The sequence below is a fragment of the Alligator sinensis genome, unplaced genomic scaffold, assembly GCF_000455745.1.
Source record: "Alligator sinensis unplaced genomic scaffold, ASM45574v1 scaffold1354_1, whole genome shotgun sequence".
Lineage (NCBI taxonomy): Eukaryota > Metazoa > Chordata > Crocodylia > Alligatoridae > Alligator > Alligator sinensis.
The window spans coordinates 25,530-48,614 of NW_005842344.1; the positions used below are offsets into that span (position 1 = coordinate 25,530).

Sequence of the window (23,085 nt, forward strand, 5' to 3'; positions counted from 1 at the left end):
GGGCGAGGGGCGGGATGTCGGGGACCTCGCTCACCAGGAGCGCGGGGGCGGGCTGCCCGGGGCGTCCCTGGCCTCGGGCGGAGCCTGGGCTGGGCGCTGGGCTTGGTCTGGTGGGGATCGGGCGTCGCAGCGGGAGAAAGGACCGGGGATGGGACCCCTGGGGCCCTTCAACCCTCCTCCTCCGCGATGCTGTGTTAGGAAACGCCCCGCGCTGCAGGGCCGTGCGACGCCGGGACGGGACGGGCGGCCCAGGGAGGTGCGGGAGCCTCCGTCCTCCGAGGTGTCCGCGACCCGGCTCCGCGGAGCCGTGGCTCGGACGATGCAGCGGGAGCTGGTCCCGCTTTGGGCGAGATGCGACCTCCCGAGGGCCCCCCCCAACCTTGGGGACGGACAGGGCAGCCGTCGCTCTGCCGCGCTCCAGCCCCTGCCTGAGCATCTCCGGGGGGCAGCTGCGCCTCGGAGCAGTGCGCACGTCTATACCCCCCCCCCATATAGACACACACACCCCTATATATAGAGAGATATAGATCTATATACGCGCACGTACACACACATAGAGAGAGAGAGAGATACACACGCACATATACAGAGAGGTACGCGCACACACACACATACAGACAGAGAAATATAAATGCGTGCGCACATCCCCCCTATATATATATAGAGATATAGATATATATATGCACGCGCGCGCACACATTATATATATATATAGAGAGAGAGAGAGACACGCGCACACACACACACACACATACAGAGAGGTACGCGCACGCACACAGAGATATAGATGCGCGCGCGCGCACACCCCCCCCCCTATATAGACACACACGCCCCTTTATATAGAGATATAGATATATATATATATATATATGCATGCACACACACGCATATATATATATAGAGAGAGAGATACATGCACGCACGCACACATACACACACATATAGAGGTGCACGCACGCACACATACAGACAGATATAGATACGCGTGCGCGCGCACACACACATACAGATACACACGCACCTATATATATAGAGATATAGATATATACATACACACACAAATATATAGAGAGATACACGCACACACACATATACAGATATAGATATGCGCGCGCATGCACACACACATGGAGATATATATACATGCGCACACACAGAGAGAGAGACACACACATATAGAGAGAGAGATAGATAGATGCAGACACACATCTACACACATGCATGCACACGCACTACAAGGAGAGCGTGAGCAGTTGAATGTTAAGGGCACAGATGGAGAATTTGGAAAAGGAGGGTGCAGAGGGTGAGGTACGCTGTGTGCATCGCCTATAAAAGAATACCTGTTCTTTCTCCAATTAAAAATAATCTAATTTAACTAATACGCAAGGGGCTGAGGGCTGTGTGATTCGGTGTCCGATTGAAGCAAAAACCAATTGGAATGTCATTGGAATGAGTTAAAAACAATCTGCAGGGCTGTGAAATAGGAGCGTTGTGAGCAGGAGCAGTGAACGGACAGCAGAACACAGAGTAGCTGAGAGGGGAACATCAAGATGGTTTAAAAGAAGAGAGGACCATTAACACCTGTGGAATAAAGAGCTTAGTTGGGATCCAGTAGATTGCAATGAGCCATGAAGTCAATCAACTCCCTCAGCACTGCCTGACTAGAAATGATGCTGCCGCTGCCAGGCTGTTGCTTTGAAACTTTGGTGTAGCAGGAAGCAATGAGGGATGGAGAAGCACTAGGACCTTCCCTCTCTCCCCGCGCATCTGCTCATGGACAGAGCCAACATTCCTGAGTAGGGGTTCACATAAAAATCAGGCGTGGCACAAGTAACACGTGGCTGGTTTGATTTCCCTTGTGCCCTTGCAGTGATCGGCCATCTACCGTGAGAAATCCCCAGCACCCACTTCAAGGTGAAAAGCCTCTTCTTTCCTTTAACCTACTCTTTTTCTTCAGGGAAAGCTAGCCGATGGTTTGGGGTCACGACACCCAAGTCTGCCAAGATGAACATGAACATCCTCCATCAAGAGGAGCTGATAGCACAAAAGAAGAAAGAAATTGAGGCTAAACTGGAGCAGCAGGCAAAACAGAATCACTTGGTTGTTCAGCACCCCCCTCGGCCCAATGAGTGGGTATTCATTTCATATCTCATTATTAAATTTTGGCTAGGGAATCATTACATTTGTGACGGGGATCATACATTCCTTTTTTAAATGTAGTTAAACAAGAATGTTTGCTAGGATAGGGATCTTCTGTTGTAGTCTAACAGAAACAACCACAACAGTTAAGCACCTTGTCGTAAGCAGGTCTTGCATCTTTTTTCCTGGCGCTTTTTGTTGGATACCTGTATAATGAAAGCGGTTTACACTTAGCACAGTTCTCTGAATAAATGCCCACGCTTCTCAGAAAAGTGGTGCAGAAAACTTGCAAGCAGAAGGACAAGGAATGACGTGGGTGGGACACGTAGGTAATTCCATAGCGAACAAACTCCATGGTTCTGCTGCCTGGAAATGTTATCTCAGGTAGCTGAGAGGGACATGGTGTGAACCCTGGACAGCAAGGCAGGGAACTACCCAAATTCTAACCTTAGCTTTGACCACTACTCAGACTGTTAATTTCATGGGGCATGCCACTTAATTTTTTTTACTTCACTTTTCCATCTGCTAAATCGTTAACAGTGTTCTGGCTTAGCTTAATAAGTAAATCCAATACATACATCTCACCTATCAAAAATCTTTTAAGCAGTATTTGATGTTAAAACAAGTTAAGAACAGCGCCTCTCTTTTGCCTTGAGAGATTAGTGATTACTGTCATTTTTACCAGGTTTTCTGTCAAGTGAAGCATGATCAAGTGTTGTCATTTTCCCTTCTGTTTAGAGATGAAAGTGCTGAAAACGAAGCCTCAGTTTCCAACAAGTTTGCCAACGACGGCAGCTTTCTTCAGCAGTTCCTCAAGCTGCAGAAGGAAAAGTCAAACGTTGGTAGGTTAAGTCCTGAGCAACGGGAGTCATTTCTTCATTATGGGAGATGCTCTAATGCTCAATATGCAAGACTGTAGAATAGTTACCAGCATGTCTTCAAACATCAGCACAGAAGAGGCTGAGATATTTTAGTGAGGCAGTCGATAATAGGAAATCCTGTATTTTTGTCATCTGTGTTGTACCTGCTTTGTGATAGGCGAGGATGCAATTTTATAAATAAGTACATTATTTGAGCATGAAATGTACTTTCTAAAAGATTGCACCAAATGGTGCAATTGTTCTTGGGTAGGTTTTTGGCAATATTTTTACGTCTACACTAAAAAGAATGCACTGTTGCAGTAATGCAACTGCATATGTTGTTATGTGTAATTTCCTGAGACTCGATCAGAAATAACATACAGAAATTACCTCTCCTTCTTCTTTTCTGAGATCCCTCTCCTAGTTCTGCCAGCGTCCCTGCAAGCACCTCTGCACCAAGTGCTGGGAAGAAACCCATCCTGCTTGGAAAACGTCCCAGCTTGGGCATGAGCAGCATGCTGAACCAAATGAAGAACTACTCCCATTCCAAACAGACACCAGTGGCTAACCGCCTCAGTGTGTTTCAGTCACCTGACGATGATGAAGAGGAGGATTATGAGCAGTGGTTAGAAATTAAAGGTAAGTTACATGCAGCTCTACTGTGCCCTTGTTGATTTTTGTATGCAGGGTCACTTAGATTAGCAATAGAAATTCACATAGAAAACTGGGCTTGGTGAAATACTTCCTCAGATTTCTGTTGAGAATCCTCATATGGGGAAGAGTTACTGCCTGATGCTTTCCCACCAAAAAGGTCAAGGTCCTGCTTTCCTGTGTGCTGTGACTCCATGGTTCTCAGTCTTGTTTGTGCCATCTGCACCATAAAATACAAACACCACAGTTGGTGTTAATAGGCCCCAATGCTTCCAGCTTCGTTAGAGAGGCCAAAAATTGAATGGACCATAGAGAGTGAACTTTGAACTCACCGCTTGATACTGCTTATCCAGTTTGGAACTGTTTCAATTTTGACAGCCATTGGAAAAGCTTCTCTTCCCCCTGCTGTGTTACAGCCGGTCTGTGGACAGAGGGTTTCTTTCTCCAGGGCTGCCAAGCCAGAACCCTTAACCATTACAAAGTTCACCCTGTAAACAACTGTCTTCCCCCAGTCCTTAATACACCGATTTGGCCGTTCATGGTAAGAGGGAGTCTGCCTTTCTGCAGCTGGAAGGCAGCCTGGGTGATGCATAATTCTTCTTAAACCAGTGAATTTGGAATGAAACTGAATCAGGTGAAAATGAAAGGTTCCCATTTCGGGAGTGCTGTTTAAGCACAAGGCATGCTATGGCAATCAGGTAAAAGCAAGCTCCTTCCTTTTGCCCAGAATTTTGTTAGAACATTTCTCTGGGATACCTTGACTGGGCTGCTTTCCTTGCTCTGTGGCTGAGAATAGCAATAAGAATAATAATTAAAAAAATGCTTCAGCATATCAAATAACCAAAAGTTGCTCAGGTTCTGTAAGGTGGACTCACTAAGGAACCCTGCTTCTTGGCTCCTACCTTGAATTCCCGTTCATATCTGCTAATTGTTTATGAGTAGAATTAACTTTGGGATACTTATATACCCACTATGTAGGCTTCTTAGTATGTGATGAGTGAGTGAGTGAGTGATGTGAAATTGCAATACATCAAGAACATGTCTTGCTAAGGCTATTTCTGAACTTCCAGAAAGCAAAACGTCAAGCAGACCTGTACATGCTGACACAGTTGAATCCAAAGCAGGAATTAATAACTGCAGCAGTTGAAAAATAGGTGTGGGGAAAGACCAGTCTGCTAAGGACCTTGGTGCTAGAATGCAGTGTCTTTCACTCTTAGGTTGTGAATTCAACTGTAGCCTGAGTCAGGGATTACAAATTCATCTGCTCCCACGTAATAGCTGTCTATGAAATGTTTGGTCTTGTCTGCTTTTCAGTGAACACATGTCCTACGTCAGACTCCGCACCACATTTGATATAAATTGGTGCCCTTGTTAGCTACCAACAGCAGCTTTCCTCTCACCTCTGTTGGAGGCCCACGTTCACATGCAGTGTGAGAGCGCTTACTTTTCCCCTGCACGGGCTGTCCCTGTTCTGTGTGTAAATAACAATGTATTGGGAGCTGAACTCTGTAATCCTTCATGAGCAATATATTTATATGAGAGAAGATGCAACAATGTTCCATCCCTTTTGTGCATTGTGTGGATTAGGCTTGTTAGAAGCTTAGGACCCAGCACAGGACTGTCCAACAGCAGGCGGGGGCCACATGCCCCATAGACTACACCAGCAAGGGCCATGTACCACACAGGTAGCCCCAGGCTGAGCCGTGGGGCCCCAAGCTCCATATTGAGTGGACATCCCCACCTGTAAAGCTTGACCATAGTCTAGATTTGTAACTTGTGTTGCTGTGTAAGACTGGTTCCCCCATTTCATCCTTTTTCTCCTCATCCCTGTTCTGCTCTTGTCTGCCACTTGTGGTTCTTAGAGGTAATGTGCCTGTTGCCTGTTTGGTGTGTGAGTTGAACCTCAGTACTGACAGCCTCCTTAAAGTTTTACCCCCAGAGGATGCGGAGACCCGAAAAGTGGTGGAAAAGCTGGCTAGGTTCGTGGCTGAAGGGGGACCAGAATTAGAGAAGGTCGCTATGGAAGACTACAAGGATAATCCAGCATTTTCGTAAGTGTGCTCTTGCCTTGATTTTTCCGAGTCGCTGTTCTGTCTGTTTACATGAAGAGCTTTGGCCCTGCATGCATAAGCTCTTCAGTGGTTTTGAGCTGCGTTGTGCAGTTTCCTCTCTTTTCACAAAGCAGCCTAAGAATACTCTACTGTATCCTGAATACTCTCCTTCTAGCCATAAATTACAAAGCACTTTACAAACACTAGTCAGTTAAAGCTTCATTATCTCCTTTGAGGGAATGCCATTCAGTTGTCCTTGTGTTATAGTGGAGTAAATTGAGACCCAAGCTTGTCAATCACACTGCTGTGAATACATAGCAAATCAAAAGCAGAGTTGGGAACAGAACCCATGAGTCCTGACTGTCTCTGCCAGCATGGCCTAGGAAATAAAGGTGCTGCATTGGGATTCGGAAGGCCATGTTGTTCAGTCTCCTTTGCTACTGATCAGCTACGTAACCTTGGACAAGTCATTTCCTCTGGTAAAATGGAATAACATGGCATATCTTCCTTTGTAAAGTGCTGTGAGATTTATGCATATAAAGCAAAGTATTATACAGGCTCCACGTGTTATAATTATAGACGTTCTAATTAAATTCAGAGTTAGATATTAAATTCCAGAGTCTTAGTGTTTATGCTTACTTGTCACTAACAAATGGTTTGTGCCCATTTTCCTCTCTCTCTTTTTCCGTCCTAGATTTTTACATGATAAGAACAGCAGGGAATTCCTTTACTACAGGAAGAAAGTGGCAGAGATAAGAAAAGAAAATCAGAGTTCACAGACATCCTCTTCTCAGAAAGGTAAATGGGGGTCAGAGGGGCTGGGGAATCTCATTCTTAGCCACAAAATTAAAGTGACATTTTTTTTGTCAGTGTTCTCTATAATTGCTAAGTAGATGCATTGAGAACTGATCTAAGAGGAATAAACAGTGACTTTTATTCCTTGTTGGCTGTGAGTAAAGCAGTGTTCCAAAAGGGGAATATGTGACACCTTATGGTATCAAACTTGCCATGCATGCAAGTCCTACTGAAGTCGGTGAAAGTTCAACATGCAGAGAGATGGCAGGACTGCCCCAGCAGAAGAGTTCTCTGATACTTCCCCAAAATCTGAGTGAGCTACAAGAAAGAGAATTCTACCCTGAGTTTCAGGCCTGGATGATAACAGGCTTAGGACAAGCCTCCTCTCTTAGCTCTTCTTATTTGGTTTGTTATCTTCACTGTAGGTGGGTCTGAATGAAAATGGTCTGTTGAACATTCCCCAGGTTCTGCTACTTAGTCCCATATGAACCCATTACTTTCTGCTTGCTACATAATTAAATCCATGATGAGCGGCTGGGTTGTTGCAAATTGGGGATTGTGTCTTCACATGGGAAAGCTGTTGGAGTGGATGATCTGCCAATGAACTAACACCCAGGGCAGCAAAATGTAATTACATATATTAGGAGGAAGGAACAATCTAATGAGCTAAGGGTTGTCTAGGAGCCAGGCACTCCTCATTGCTAGTCCAGTCTCTGCCTTGGATTTAATGTGTGGCCTTAGTAAATCACTTACCCTCTGTGTCAGTTTTCCCATCTACATAAAGGGGGTGTTGAGATTTAATTAGCTAACATGTACCCAGTGAGAACCATTTTTATAGAGTTTGGACCTGGAAAGCACTTTACAAACATCAACTACTTGATATTAACTCCACCTTGGGGGCTGGGTGATATTCTCCCCACTTCATAGATGGGCAATACTGAGCAGAGGAAAGGTTATGACTTGCTTAAGGTTGTGCAGTGAATCAGGTTCCCTGGCTCCACTAGACTCTGCTGCTGGTAGCACAGAATTGCCGTGTAAGGCTTTTGTAGCTAAATAATAAACTTGTCTGGCTTTGCATGAAGGACAATCGCATGTAATTCACAATCAGAGCCTTCTCAGTTCTATTGGAATAGGGCAGCAGTAGCTGCCTCTTACGGGTTAGGGTTGGGCCTGGGCTCCATCTGGAGCACTGCCTGCTGCCCCCTTGAAAAACAGCCATGAGAAGTGCACTGATGGTAGTAACCCACAGCGCACCCTCTCCAGGTCTGACCTTCTGTGCTTGTGTCCTAGGGCTCCTGGCATCAGGGCAAACCTCCTAGTGATGTCAGAAGCAGAGCCCTAAATTAGAGGTGGCTGTTCACCTCATATTTCTGTGCTCTGGGCAAATACCCACCACAGGAGGATAAACACAAATGTGAGTGTATGAAGGAGAGAACTGGGTTGTTATTTACCCCTTCTTTCCTATCCCTGTCACAAAGAAAATGAGCAGAAGTCCTGGGCAGCCCCACTTCCCACCTACCCACCAGTTCCCTAGCTATTGTGTCATTGCCTTAGCTGATACCGCATTGCTTTCCTAGTGTTATGAATTATTGATCATTTGATTGTGTTTCTTTACATCATTCTTAAAAATAAACTCCTCCTCTTGCCCTTATTCTACCCTTGGGGTTCTTAGAACAGATAGGCTTTTGACTGTTGGTTGTGTGAGTTGGGCCCAGTACTGACAGCCTGCTTAAAGTTTCACCCCCAGAGGATGAAGAAACAAAGAATTTTGCTGAGAAACTGGCCAGGTTCATAGCAGACGGGGGTCCAGAGGTGGAAGCTATTGCGTTGCAGAACAACCGAGAGAACCATGCTTTCAGGTAAAGGATGAAGCCTTGCACTGAGCGTTTTTGCCTCTTTAGTTGTTTGGAAAGGGTGATAGGCAAACCATCATGGTAGGATTTAAGATACAATTGACAGAATTATTACACTGCACTGATATCTTGCATTTCCATGCTGCCTTTCATCCAACCACCAGGAAGAGCTCTACAGATGTTAATCAAGCCTTGTAGTTCAGAGAGGTAATTGGCTCAAGGTCTCAAAGAGAATTAGTGTCATACCTGTGAATGGAACCCAGGAGTCCTAATTCTTCATCCCTTTGTACAGCCATCTGACAGACCGTCCTTGTGCATGCGTATGATGTAGCTTAGTTGTCCTGTCCTTTGCTTATCCAGACCTTCTCTGACTTGCAATTTCCATTATCTGCCCTGAAGTCCTGTTTGTCCATTGCTTCTACAGCTACCTCTATACTTCAGTTCCTGCTGCTTTCTTTGCCCAGAATGCTCTTCCCAATCCTGTTACTCTCTCCTCTGTTTCTGTCTTTAATCATAGTTCAATGTCTACAAGGAGTGAGTCCATGGCGATTTTGTTTTCACTTGTACTAAAAGGTACTCTACTTGTACTAGAGGGTGTGGAACTGGAGCCATGCGTTTCCCCTGTTTGGGTGCTTGGCATGTATATTGTATCTCTTTCCATTACCCTTAATCTGTTGTAGGTCCCAGTCCATCTGGGCTCCACCCACACAGAGCTCTGTAGGATCAAAATCTAAGATTGTAGAGCAGAGGGGCAGAGGCTGTTGCTCCCGTAGGGCTGTTCAGTACATGTGTATACTTTGCTAGCATCATCAGCCACATTATAAATCGGGGCTGGCCAACCTACAGAACATGTGCTGTGGGCAGCCTCAGTCTGTGGGACACAGCATATCAGGGAGGGAACATGCAACACTGTGGCAGACAGGACAGGGAGCAGAAAGCAGCAGATCAGATAGGGGAAAGGGATTGGAGTGACACTTGGGGAGGACATGGGGCTTAATTTGTGGCACTGTTACAAATAATGAAAAATAATAAAAAGCTCTGCCCAGTGCTGGAGAGGCCACCCTGCTGCCAGTGAAGGAACCCACAGGACAGTGCCTGCTCCAGGGTGTTTCTACAGCTGGCCAATCCCAGAACCCCTGGCCCAGATCTGAGATCTCTGAGTAGAAAACACTGGGCGTGTCTTGGTATGTGGTTACACACACCTAAATTTAATACACCTTTGCTTAAGGCACATTAAGGTAATTTAGGTGCATATCTACACGTGGACACTAATGTGCATTAAGGCGCATTAACTTTTAGGTGCGATTAGCTAAGTTGCATTAGCCCACATGCTAGTGCGCATTAACATGGTATGTGTCCATTGATGCACACTGCATTTAATGCATGTAAAGCGTCTAACGTGTAAACGCGCATAAGCGTCCACGAAAATTGCATAAACGTGGGCTAATGCAGTTTAGTTAATTGCGTCTAAATTTGATACAAGTATAAAATTTAGGTGGGAGTAGCCTAAAATCGGCATTTTTTAAGGCACATTAACAGCACGTGTGTGTGGACTTGCACCCTCAGTGTGCCTTAAAAATGATGATTTTAGGCTAAACCTGCTTAGGAGGACATGCCAACTCAAAACCAACTGATTGGCATTGCTACTGCAGTGCCACCTCCCCAAGTGTACATCCACTAGCTAGCCCCATCCATGACATGCACTGACATTGGTTCTAATCTTTGTGTCTCTCCCTACAGCCAGCTTTCATTCGGGCCTTCTGTTTATTGCTGTGTTTGAACTGCTTCCGTGTGATGAATGCCCTGTAGCACGTTTTAGGGTTCCTTAACTGGATTTCACCCAGGGTCCCTCCTCCATAGTTAAGTCACCTTTTGAAAAATGTCTCTGTCTATCTGACAGGCCTTGTTCCTCACAACCCCCCCATTGGCAACTGTCTGGCTTCTTTCTCTGGCCTGCTCAAGCAGCTTGTTGTTTCTGCCCTTATAAACAATTCCAACATGTTCCCTGGGAGAGAAGTGAGGCTCACCAATCTTTAATTAGCCTCTTCCTTCTCAAAATCTTGGCATTTCATTGGCTGCTTTCTAGCCCTCTGTAACCCCCGTTGGTTGAAAGACTTATCAAACACGCATGCTAATGTCTGAGCTGCTTCATTATTTAATTCCCTCAAAGCCCTGCTGGGGTCAGGCATCATCTCTTCTATTGGTTACTTCAGATATTTCTCATGGAAGGCCCAATCCAGTATTCTTTGTCCTGCCACAATTCCCACTGAAGTTAATGGCACTCTTATCTGAGTTAAGGAATAGAAGATCACACCCCCAGTGGATTTCAGAATGCATTGGAATCATGTGCCTGTGCACCTGTGTAAAATCATAGTGGTAATAGATGGAAAAGATCTATTACCTAGCAGAGCGTGTTCTTCTGCAAGAACAGACAGATTCCTGCTAGGAGGATATATTCCATATTAAGCTGATCCTCTGAATGAGGTAGGGGAGAAGCTAAAAGGAGGCAAGATTCTTGTTAAGAATCTTGTTAAGATTCTTAAATTGGGGGAGAAGTGGCAAATGCATTTGTAGCAAATTGGAGCGTGTCTGATCCATGTAGCTGTCAAACTGCAGGCACCTTGCACTCCTCCCACAGACAGGGCTCACTCTCCACCCAAAAGGAAAGTGCTCCTGTGTGCAGGAGGCATACACAGCAAAGCATCCATGACGGTAAAAGAAGCCCCTGCTTCTGTTGTGAACTGGAACACAGCACGCACAACATGAACATGGTCTCAGGATGAACTTCGTGTTGTTCATGCAGTACCTTGTGGTTATGAAGGGAGCAGGAGAATAAATAGAATCACTGTCTTATGAGGATCACATGTATACAGAGCCCTGTAAATGCTGTGGTCCATTTACAAACAGATGAGGTCTGTGCTCAGAGGAGCTTAGTGTAACATGCATCAGCCAAGCACAAGGAAGATACAGAGAGGAGAGATCTGGGCCAGAATGAGATTTGGGCCTGAATTTAACTCTCGTCTGCAAACTTTCTTTTTTCCATAGGTTTTTATATGAGCCAAACAGCAAAGGCTACAAGTATTACCGGCAGAAGCTGGAGGAGTTCCGGAAAGCCAAGAGCAGCCCTACAGGGGCACCCCTTGCTCTGGAATCCAGTTTGAAACGCAAGATCGCTCCTGAAGCAACGCCACCGTCGTCATCGTCATCGTCATCATCATCATCAACATCAACATCAACATCATCATCATCATCATCATCCTTGCCATCATCATTGTCGTCGGCCGCTTCTACTTCTCCTAAACCAGCCCCAGTGACCGCTTCCAAAAAGAAAAGGAAGAGCAGGTGGGGGCCGGAGGAGGAGAAAGTTGAATTGCCCCCGCCAGAGCTTGCCCAGCACGACCTGAGCGCCTCCCCCTCCCCACTGTCAGGTTAGTGGTTCTGTAGTATGGGCTGGTTGAGGTTTTTTTTCTTTGCTGTGTTCTTTCCTAGCCCGGTTGGATCTCTAAACAGGAAACCCAGCAAGTCTATCTCTTGTTGTAATCTTCCCAGTCAGCAACCCACTATCTCTTGGCTAAGTCTAGCCACTAACTCTCCCTGCGTGCAAACCCAGATAAAGCACTTTATCTCATTGACACTGGGGATTGGATCTTATCGTCCCTCAGCTATCTTTAAAACCCCGCTGTGCTGTAGCTCATTATGGTTTCAGCCTCTATGCTATTTAGATCTATTTCACTTCAGGAATAGGGATACTTAGAAAACAAATATAAGTCTGAACTGTGCTTATTCCCCGTGGCAAGCCACCATCCTCAGACAGCACTTCCATCCTCAACTGATCAGAAGTGTTGCTACATGTAAATAGCTCTTCTCCTCATGCTCAGGGATACAAGTCACCAGCTTTCAGAGCCCGTTTCAGTTTGTGGGACTGCACTTTGGGTTCACTATCCTCCTCTGGTGTTGGAATATCATGGCCCAGGCCTCTTTCTAGAGTGCAGTTTGCACCAAATACCAGGGGACATTGCTCTTCCCTCCTGTCCCATATATGCCTGTGCTAGGTGTGCTCACATAAATCTGAGCCTTTCAAGTACAACAGGCAAATGCAGACATTTTCCAGAGACAGTTTGAAAGTTTGTCTGGGATCCTTTGCCTATCTAATGTGTCAAGGGGAAGGGATATGGAAATGTGAGAGAAAATGAGAAAAAAGAGATCAAAGATAAAACGGCCAACAAACTACAGGTGAAATAGTGACAGACGTCTAAAAACGGAGGAGGTGGAGTCCTCTCTTTCCAACCAGGGCCTCCTTGCCACAGGCAGGGAGAAGATATGGGGCAAATGGTAGAAAGTAAACTGATTTTGTGAACTGCAGAGTGAGACCACATGTAATTCTCTAAGCACAAAGTGAGCCTCTGGAATTCAGGCTGCCACTGCCACGCAGATCATTGAGTCAAGTCCTGTGCTTTGGTTTTTAGAGACTGGATAATTGTGTGGCCATTAATAACATTGGTCCTTATGCCTAACCAGGGTAAAGGGTAAGCGATGTGCATCATAGAGGCAGCTGAACACCAGAAGGGCAAGGAAAGAAGCCCTCCATCTCTCCCCTGTGTGTGCCCTGTATTCAGCATTTGACATGATGGGGTATATTGTAGCAATTTCTTTCCTCTAAAGCTTCAGATACTGGCCGGTGCCCAAGACAGGAAAATTGATTACACGGCTCACTAGAGATGCAGGAGGAGGGGTACCAAGCCTGATGTGCCACCGGGTTGATTTTGTATTCCTGCTCCTATTGAGCCAGCTATCAGATGAAGAATTCTCTCCGTGTTCTGACTTGCAGAGTCCTCCTCTCCTTGCAGCCATTAGCAGCTCTGCTAACAGTTGCAGTGGGGCTGGTGAGGAAAAGCCAGGCTTAGATGGCTTGTTGCCCCTTAGGTTTCTCTATTGTATCATTTTTAAGAAGTAAAATGCCAAAGTTGAGCAGACGCCATCAAAGTAAAATACGCAAATTCCAGCCTAGCTCATTATACTGCAGCTAGGGTCTGGCAGCTGTGTTCCCCAGTGCGCCACCTTGCTGAAATCTCCCCTCACTTTTTCCTGCAGCTTCCACTTAATTAGACAGTGACATGCTCACTGTAGTTCACGCTCACTTTCCACAGGGCAGTGTGTCATCTTAAAGGAAAGGACAGCGAACAATCTGCCAGCCATAAGAAATCAGCCATTAATGTTGTGTTAATGCTCTGCAGGGGAAGTGCAGTTCTGGGTCAGCTGGAATAGCCCCTTTCCAGAATTCACATTCTTTGACCTAGCAGGTGAATGGAGGGCCATATCATAGCCATGGCCCCACTGGGGTCAAGAGGCACAAGATATGCTGCCGTTTGTTCTTGTCCATACTTTCCTAGCCCCATTTTCATAGCTGCTGTGGAGCATTGTATGTCTAGCATATGGCTGCTCTTTTTGTTCTTTTCCTGTCTGCTTTCTGTAGTAAATCAATATCATGTAGAGCGGGGAATATTGTTCTTTTGGACAGAAAGGAGGCTCTTCTTAAATATATTGATACTTAAATACCTAATTTCCTACATCCTGACAGGCCTAATGTACTTGAGATGCTTGGTAGAATATGTATATGGTTACTTGGTCCACTGCATTGTGGGAGAGCCTATGCAGGGTGTCGAGACTCATCAGAACCTAGCTGTGGATTGAGGGAGGGGCCCTGTTTTGAGTCTGCCTCACTTTTAATTAATGTTCTCTGCAGACTTAGGGCCCAAAGTCCGTCAGCTACATCTATAGCAAAAGGGCTCCTTTGGCCCCTAATGGGAATACACTCCCAGCATGAGGAAGGTGGAAGATTCTCTCCAGGTCTATGGGTAGCGGTAGATCTCCAGGTAATCTACCAGTGCTGTGGCTACCGTCCATGCTGTTAATTCTGTTGTGCCCCAAGGTTATATTTTGCAAGGACATGCTTTTCCAAGAATGAAAGCACTTTTTCCCTGCCTCCCAGACCTGCTAGAGAGAAGAGATGGAAGAGATGTGCCTTGTCCTTTGGTGGCTGTTGGCATAACTCTAGCCTGATGCCACTAATCTTAAATCCCATAATCTGTTTTTATGCAGTAGGACCTGAAAGCTTTGTAGAGTTGGGTTCCTTAGCCTCCTGCAAGGGTGAGGGTTTGTGAGCTATCCAGAGGAATATAGAGGCAAAGCAAACCAATGCACAGCTCCACTAAGGTGCTCCAACTTTTATTTCAAAGGGTGTTGCTTTCCAATAACTGCCCAGGACATGAGTTCCAACTGAGGAGAGAAGCTGTTCCCTGCTGAAGTAAAGGGGCAGCAAGCAGCTGTGCAGCTTGTCCTTCACTTAGCAACCCCCTGCTAATTAAGTGGGCTACAAACCACCCGGATATGAAACATCTGGGGCCTGCCTCTCCTTTTCCTTCTGACAATTTTGTCTGCATATAACATGGCTCTTTGTGGACCCAGGCAAATAAAGTAAAATAAAAAATCCCTAATCCACAGTGGAGCCCCTTGTAAATCTCGCCATGGATGGGAGAACCAGGCTATTTATTTCTCGGTAATGTGACGGCTAGGCTTGCATTTCTCATTCATTATTGTTGGGTATAGTGGGTGCTCAGCACTTCACAGGGTCGGGCCCAGACCAGCCCAGCCCAGCCATTTCTGTAACCTTCTCTCCTGCTCTCATAGTTCCTTGCTGAGGGTGGTTACAAGAGTGCCTGTAACATGTGCTGCATGCGCACGGACAGCCAGATCCCTTTGTGTTCTCGTTTGAGGCAAGCATGAAGGCAGCTACTTTCCAGGCTGTGATGTGCTTGGCAGAGAGCATTTGGGGAGGGAGGGCAGGCAACAGTGCTCGGATCAATTGCCCTAAGTGAGGATAAGGGAAAGGGAGAGAAGACCCTAGGGGCCTAATTAGCATGCTGCACAGACACTTGGTGTCATGAACAATGATCCTGTTATTACCCAGCTTCATAATTAATAGAGAGTGAATAATTAATGAAGCATCATTTAGCCATAGCCTGGACTTGCATTAGAACTGAGGTTTGTGCAGCCATTAGGAAGAAGAAATCTTTCTTCTTGTACTGAAAAATGGAAGGTACTTTCAAGTGCAGTTGTGTGAGGGTTTGTTTTTTTTTAGTGGGTTTTTTTTTTTAATCCTTTAAATATTTAAACCGTTCTAGTCTTGACTCTCATGCTTCGCAGAGGGAGCTGCTGGCTCCAAGAGTTACAAATGGAGCAGCCTTGCAAGCAGTTCTCCACTGTAAATCTCTCTTCCATGGCCCCAGCAATGTTTTTATTATTTTATTTCATGCTGCAGCAATACATTTTTTAAATGCCTATTTAGGACTCTTTAAAATGCCCCTCCGAACGCACAGTGCTGCACGGTCATTTCAAATCAGTGGGGTACCTGCCTGGATGAGCTTAAAACGTAATTTCAGGGCTGTCCAATGAAGCAGCAGGTAAAATAATTTCAAAGCAGGGGCTTCAGACTCGGGCACAGCAGAACAGGAATACATCAATGGAATCGTTGAGCTGAGACTTAGAGCGTCTCCTCTTTGAAGGCAGGAGTGCTGACATGCTTGGAACCGCTCCCTTTGAGCTCTGTAAATTAGAAAGTAAAACGCCTTTGGGAACGGTGATTTCCAAGACAGAATAATGCCTGCCTCTCTCTCTCTCTGTTCGTCATTTGCCTATCGTTCTGAATGAAGTGGCTGTTTACATAGGAAACACGGTACAATTACTATGCTGATTGGCTGAACAGTGTGCTGATGGGCCAAAATCTGCTTGGGACTTCATGCTGAAAATATCATTCTCTTTTTTTTTGTTGGGGGAGGAATCTTTTATGGAAGAGTTTAATTAGGAGAAATAAGATAAAATGAAGAAGAGACAGCTTGGGGCTTTTGGGGGAGGGGGACTTCCTGTCAGTATGATGGTTAAGAATGTGGAATAACTTCCCAAGAGAAGTTGAGGACCAGGCTCCTAAAATTTAAACTGGACAAAACCGTGGAGAAACTGAAGAAGGGAACGCTTCTGAGTTGGCCAGGAGGGGGAGTCTGATCTAATGGGTCTCCTTCTGTGATTCTGCAGTGTCCTACCAGGAGTTGTGCTGTGAAAGGGAGTGCAGGGCTTTCAGTCAAAGGGATCCTGGGACACAGCTCTGCCATCCTAAACAGCTGCCTCACTTTATTTGAAAGCCTTTTAACATTTGCTTATTTCAGTTCAGGACCTCAAGGGTCTTGGTTATGAGAAATGGAAGCCGGTTGGACTGGTGGGTGTGACAGAGCTCTCTGAAGCCCAGAAGAAGCAGCTGAAGGAGCAGCAGGAGGTAAGGCCCTGGATTGCTGAGCTACTTGGTGTGCCAGCCTGCTGCATTGCAGCATTTGGGCATTTGGAGGGGGGTGGGGTGGGAATAGACAGGTGGCAAAAGCAGAGATTCTTCCCAGAGGCCTAAAAAGCAAACTTTGAGGAATCTTACTGCATTCCTCGGACATACATGATGCTGCATCAACAACGATGCCGGTTAGGGCATTGAGGGATGCGAGTCAAGTCTAGTCCATCGCTTTCTCCACTAAACATATTAGGAGCCCTGTCTCCTCTTGCATGCTTCCTATGGGACTTTGTTCCCCTTCCAGCTGAAACCCTGTAAAGGCTATTGTTGTTTCTTTACACCGCTGTTGCTGTAACTTGAGGGGAAGCATAAGCTGTAGTAGAATTGCCAATTGCTGCAATCCGGAGCTGCCGTTAAACTACTTGAAGATCAGATGGCAGCTGCCTTCAACTTTTAAGATAGAGATGCAGCTCTCAAAGATGCCGGCAGATGATGCTCCTGTTTATTGGAGTGGCCGGCTACTTGGATCAAGTTACAGCATTGCCTGCTGGGAGTTGTCGTTATCATAGCCTGCATAGTACAGAGGTGAGGCAGCCACAGGCTGTGTTGTAGAACCCCAGGGACCTCTTTGCAGAAACCTCTGCTGCCCATGCACTGGCTGGCTGGCTGAGAAGGCTGCTGCTTTTTTTCCCCTAGATGCAGCAGATGTACGACATGATCATGAAACACAAGCGAGCCATGCAGGAAATGCAGATCATGTGGGAGAAGGCAGTTCAGCAACACCAGCATGGTTATGACAGCGATGAGGAGGTGGACAGCGAGTTGGGGACGTGGGAACATCAGCTTCGACGAATGGAGATGGACAAGACCAGAGGTGCGTGGGAAAGTGGGAGCAGTGACATTGCGCTTAGTTTGCTGCTCTGCAGAGAGAGACCTCCGGAGTGGAGTGTGGGATCTTCTGGTCAGAGCAGGGGATCGTGAGTCGGGGCTCTTGGATTCCATTCCCACCTCTGCTGCTGACTTGCTGAATGCTCTTGGGCAAATCCTTTCACCTCTGTGACGTCCATTTTCTCTGTCTGTAGAATGGAGATAATATCCACTGCACGTGGGGTTGTGAAGCTTAATGCTTTGTCAAGCGCTTTGAGATCAAAGCTGCAATGTTTGATCATTTCTGCATTTTGTTTTTATCGTTCGTGTTGAGAGCAGAGTGGGCCGAGCAGCTGACGCAGATGGGCAGAGGAAAGCATTTCATTGGAGATTTCCTGCCACCCGATGAGCTGGAGAAATTCATGGAGACGTTCAAGGCATTAAAGGTGAAATGAGTGAGGGTTTCATAGGCCACGGAGAGATTCTCAGATCTGCCTGTTGGCAAGGAGGGGTAGAACTCAAGCATTCTCTGCCTCGTACTAGACAGTGCTTTCTGCCTGCCATGTTGAGAGCCACTTATTCTTAATGATGCCTTTATAGAGGAGTTCTTGTTTAAGATGCATCAAGCCCAATGCAAGCTCCCCCCCACCCCCAGAAATACCTGTGCTTAGAATTTAACCTAAAACGAGTCAGGACACTGGTTTGGTTCACCTGTGGGACACTGCAGGACACTGGAGTTCCTCTACTGCTGGAGACGCAGGGAAATACTTACCTGGCTGGACTCATTTGAGTCCCGTTTTTGTTTTTAGGGTGAGTGGTTTTGTTTGTGTTTTTGGGTTGTTCTCCCGCCCTGGCGGGGGGTCGGGCTAGAAGATCTATTAGGTCCCTTCCGACCCTGAAACTATGAAATAGCCTCATTCCCCAGGGTGCTGTTGCTGTGGGAGGAGGGAAGGGCACAATGTGTGCAATCCACAGAAGCCTAGTTGCACAAAGTTACAAAAGAGAGCCTGTCAGTAACAGGGCAGGGCACTGTCCACAATTACAGGTGCACTTTTTGGACATTTACCTTGGGTGTGCAGCTCCTGTCTGGAGCAGGATGCATGTTGGCTGACAGCACGCAGGGAGACGGGGCTTTATCTGGGCAGTTGTAGTAAAGCAGAAGCATAAAGCTCACAAAAGAGCCAATGCAGAGCCTTCGAGAACTGCCGTCCCTCCCTAAACCCTACAGCATCTTGGTGTTGCTATCCTTGATAGTGCTTCTTTGTAGCCAGCCCAAGGCTTGAAACTCCCTTGAGAGCTTGGCTTAAATAAGAGCTGTATCTGGAGCCAAGCCATTTAGCAACGTTGAATTTGGGAGCCTAGTATTTCTCAGCGCAGTCTCACAGCAATGTTCCCCACTCCTTGCTGACTGCATTATGGCATACGCGGGGCTCTGCTGCGCTTCATCCCTTCCCTGTTTGCTGCCCTGTAGTCAAGTAGAAAGAGAATCCCAAGAAACTGTTAGCGATTGACTTTCCCTTATTGTTTGCTCGATCTCTCCTTAATCTGCACAAGCTGATGCCTGCACTGTCCCCGTCTCTGGTGAAGTAGCTAGTGTCACCTTTTGTTGCCCTGCAGGAAGGTCGTGAGCCAGATTATTCTGAATACAAGGAATTCAAACTGACTGTGGAGAACATTGGCTATCAGATGCTGATGAAGATGGGCTGGAAGGAGGGTGAGGGGCTCGGCACTGAAGGACAGGGGATTAAAAACCCAGTCAGCAAGTAAGCCAAATTATTCCTCCTATTGATTCAGTCCTTTTCTGTCATGCCAATAATTGATGCTTCTATCACAGCCTATTGGAAGCAGCTGGAACGAATGTGGCGGCAGTTCATCATTTGGACAGTGCGTGGAATCCTTTCAGTAAAGAAAAAATAATTTCTATTTTCTGCCAGAATCGGACTTGTTAGTGTTCACCAGACATATCTGTGATGTGAGCATGAGCCAGCTGCAGCTGGAGCTGTGACTTGCACACCGCCGTCTTGCGAGAGGCACGCTCCCTGTCTCAGTTCCCTCATTTGTAAAATGGAGATAATGCTGGCTTACTGCACACAGCCACGCGAGGATTTAACTGATGTTTGTAAAGTGCTGTATGCAATTGCTATCAGGATATAAAGTGCATGCCTTCTGCAGCTGGAGAGCTCTGCTGCAGCCTGGCTGGTCTCTGGCACACTGTGCGTGGAGGGCAGTTGCCAGTAGAGGGTACTCCTCGAACTGCTTTTGAAACCTAGTTCCAAATGGAGCCGAGCGCTTTGTTTGTGACCCTGAATCCTGCTGGACATCAGGCTCTTCGGCAGAAATGCTTTCTTGCTTGTGGGCATTTTAGGGATAATAGCTTGATATAAGCAGCGTTTGCATCCCAAACCGATTGGATTGATCAGCTCCTAGTAGTTTCTCCTGAACTACAGGAAAACTATGTACAGATGATCAGAGCAAGTCAGAATGTTTCCCATCAGGAGGTCCCTTTTACCAGTGATGACTGTGTGTGTGCGTCATTGTGAAGCAAAGATGAAGTGTCTCTGCAAACCAGCCTAGCTCCTTCTTCTTGGGGAGTCTGTCTGGGGGGTGGGGGAGGAGTGCTCAAACCCAACATGTGGCAAAAGATCATGATGCGCAGAACAATGGAGCTTCCGGGCCCACTGAGGGGAACATGCCTCCGCTGCCCAGGGCTGTGCAAGGGATCATTTGCTTGGGTTCTGCCACTGCTGATGCCAGACTTTGCAACCTGTAAGGGAGCTGCCTGACACATGCAGAAAACTGCTGCCACATCCCAGGACCTCTGTTTGATGAGGCAGATAAGAGGCAGGCACTTTCTGTGCAGTGCATTTGACCACTGTGGCTGCTGGAGTTTTATCAGCAGGGCAGTGCGCAGCATAGTTATCCCTGCTACAGCTCTAATCCAACAAAGCATTAAGCGAGCATGCATGTGCATTGCAGCTGCACTTGCTGCTGCTCTGGGAGAGAGTATTTCCAGCTGGCAGTGGAGGAATGGGGCTGGAACATAACCATAGTGTGCTGCTGTACAGTCAGAAGTAGATGACTGTACAGCAGCCTGACTGTAGCCTTTGGATACAGGTATAGAATGGGTCCTCAGCGTTCCTTAATCTTGGCTCCCTAGAGAAGGTGGATCTTGCAAAGTAGTATGCATTTCTGAGGACAATCTCTTAGCCTCTTCTTACCTGGGAGTGCTTTTTTTATCCAGGGGGACAACTGCCGTGGACGGAGCTGGGTTTGGAATTGATCGTCCGGCCGAGCTGAGCAAGGAGGATGACGAGTACGAGGCGTTCCGTAAAAGAATGATGTTGGCCTACAGATTCCGCCCCAACCCTTTGGTAATGTGGCTCCCAAAGCACCCTAGACCTCTTGACACTGTCCATGTCCCATAACTGGGAAGGGGGTTGCCTAGTATTTTACCTTTTAAGGCACATTCTGCCTTGCGTAAAAACAGTGAAAGGCACTGTGTTGTGGCCCTTCCTGTCCAGACACTGGCTAATCCTCGCAGCCTCCCTCAAGCAGGAGAATGCTCTGGTGAGAGTGGGGGACCAGAAGTCAGGGCTTGGGGCCTCCTTTGCCAGCCTTTTGCACAATTGCATACAGTAATGCAAACACGGGATTGAAATCGTGCACAATCAGAGTGCTGAGGTTTTGTGCTTTTCTGCCCTGGTTAAATGACTGCGCAAGGGAAGGGCAATGGAGAAATGTGCCTCACAAGCCTGTGTCCAGCTCCACTCTTGGCTCACTTGGGGACCTCGGGCAAATCTGCATGTTGATTTCTTTGCCCATAAAATGGAGCTGCTGAGGCTTATGTACCCCTGGGGTGACTGGTACTTGCTGTTTGTAAAGCACTTAGTGGTCCTCTGATAAAAGGTGCAACGCAAGTGCAAAGTTGCATCACATAGTCCTTCAGATTCCCAAGGTCCCATTTGAATAGAGTAAATAAGGTAACAGTCGCAAGGAAATGATTGCTACCGTTCATGTAGAGATTTTCTTTTTGATGCTGTTCTTGCACTGAATCGAATCATGATTACTACAACACCCTGGCAGTCAGCTCTCCTTGCTCTTATTTTTAATAGAAAAGTTCCTGGCATTTGGCTTGAGCCTGTACTTGCCCAGTCTGAGCACTGTACACAAAGGATGCTGCCGGGTTGTCCTTGAATCCCAGCAGGTTTTATGTTGAATAATCATTCTCCTCGCCACAAAAAGCGTTATCAGTTTGCGTCTGACACCGTCACATCCAGCAGGCCCGCGCTATCAGAAAGGTGCATTCCATTTGTCATTTCGCAAGGGGAATCTCCTGCTCTACCTCTCCAAGCCCCGTGTTCAGAGGTGTCCTTCGATTAATATTAATTGAGCTCAAACACTCGTCAGTCGGCTCAGCTTGCAATTTTTAATTAATCTTCTATTGTTAATCCTTTTCCTGCAGAACAATCCGAGGCGACCTTACTACTGATGGTGTTTTCAGGACAAAGTCTTTTCAATACCATTGTAATTTTACTGTGAAATGTTACAAATTTGCATTAGCATCCCCCCTACAATATTGTAAATTTATTAAAGTCCCAGCACCATCTCTCACCCAGAGCGAAGGGTGAGTGTGCTCGCTGCACACTCGAGTGCCATGACAACCGCATCCTAACAAGGCCTGGGATGGGATTCATAAAGGAGAGGAGAGCAGGCACGAATGGAGGGTTTTGTATGGTTCCCTCCTCAATGGAAGGGTGCTAATAGGACTCCGTTTGTTTGCTGCTCAGTGCCACGTTACTTGCCAAGACATGTGTATTTGCAGATCCCTCCACTCTTCGGATAGACAGCTTTGGCCGTCTCATGTTTTTATAAAGAATATGTACAAGGGACAGCTCCCAACCCCACCACGGGGCTGTTGTTGAGTTCTTTGGCCTTTCCTCCCAAAAGATGGGTTCAGACGCCGTATTCAGTCCAACAGACCCTCCAGCTGACATTGCAAAAGTACAGCCTCGTGGTTTGACTGCTGCTCAGTGGAGGATGAGATCCGGAACAATGCACGGAGTGTCATGTGGGGGGGTTGAGGTAACGGGGGAATTTAGTCCAACCCCAGAGGCAGAGTTCCCCGCTTTTTTAAACACTAAATTCACCCACAACCTTTGGAGAAACGAGAGGCCTACAACCATGGAAGGGTGAAGAATCGGGCCCTCAGACACCAGTTAGCTGCAGGCAGTGGTGATATTAAACACCACCTTTCTCTGCTCCTCCTGTAAATAAAATCTATTTTCCCCTTAGTTGTTTTTTTTTTAATATTTACCAGCTGGAAACAGTGGTTTAGCCAGATTTCCAGGGGTGGAGACACAGCCGTGGCATTCACCTTCCCTCAAAACATCTCATAGAAGCTGTAAGATTTTTTGTTTGTTTGTAATGTTTATTTCCCCCTGCCCCAGTATCAAACTTGCCATTTAGTATGTGATTCACTTTTCTGTTAACTTTTTTCTTAATGATGTAGAATCGATGGCTTGGCTTTCAATAAAAAACAA

At 46.5% G+C, this 23,085-nt stretch overlaps 1 protein-coding gene across 1 annotated transcript; it reads left to right on the forward strand.

Moving 5' to 3' along the window:
• The first annotated feature begins 1,957 nt into the window (after positions 1–1,957).
• SUGP1 (SURP and G-patch domain containing 1) lies at positions 1,958–23,085 on the forward strand. Its single transcript, XM_025210296.1, has 13 exons — positions 1,958–2,129; positions 2,878–2,981; positions 3,411–3,638; positions 5,590–5,701; positions 6,396–6,499; positions 8,232–8,355; positions 11,395–11,777; positions 16,569–16,675; positions 17,375–17,552; positions 17,885–17,991; positions 19,163–19,308; positions 20,787–20,916; positions 22,008–23,085. The coding sequence occupies exons 1-13, from the start codon at positions 2,005–2,007 to the stop codon at positions 22,032–22,034; spliced, it is 1,875 nt and encodes a 624-aa protein (XP_025066081.1). The 5' UTR covers positions 1,958–2,004; the 3' UTR covers positions 22,035–23,085.

Bases quoted from the DNA above. Each gene is read 5' to 3' on its own strand.
- SUGP1 (XM_025210296.1), top strand. From the start codon at position 2,005: ATGAACATGAACATCCTCCATCAAGAGGAGCTGATAGCACAAAAGAAG. The intron at 8,356-11,394 runs GTAAAGGATGAA...TTTTTTCCATAG, and splicing joins CGAGAGAACCATGCTTTCAG to GTTTTTATATGAGCCAAACA. The intron at 11,778-16,568 runs GTTAGTGGTTCT...TGCTTATTTCAG, and splicing joins CTCCCCCTCCCCACTGTCAG to TTCAGGACCTCAAGGGTCTT.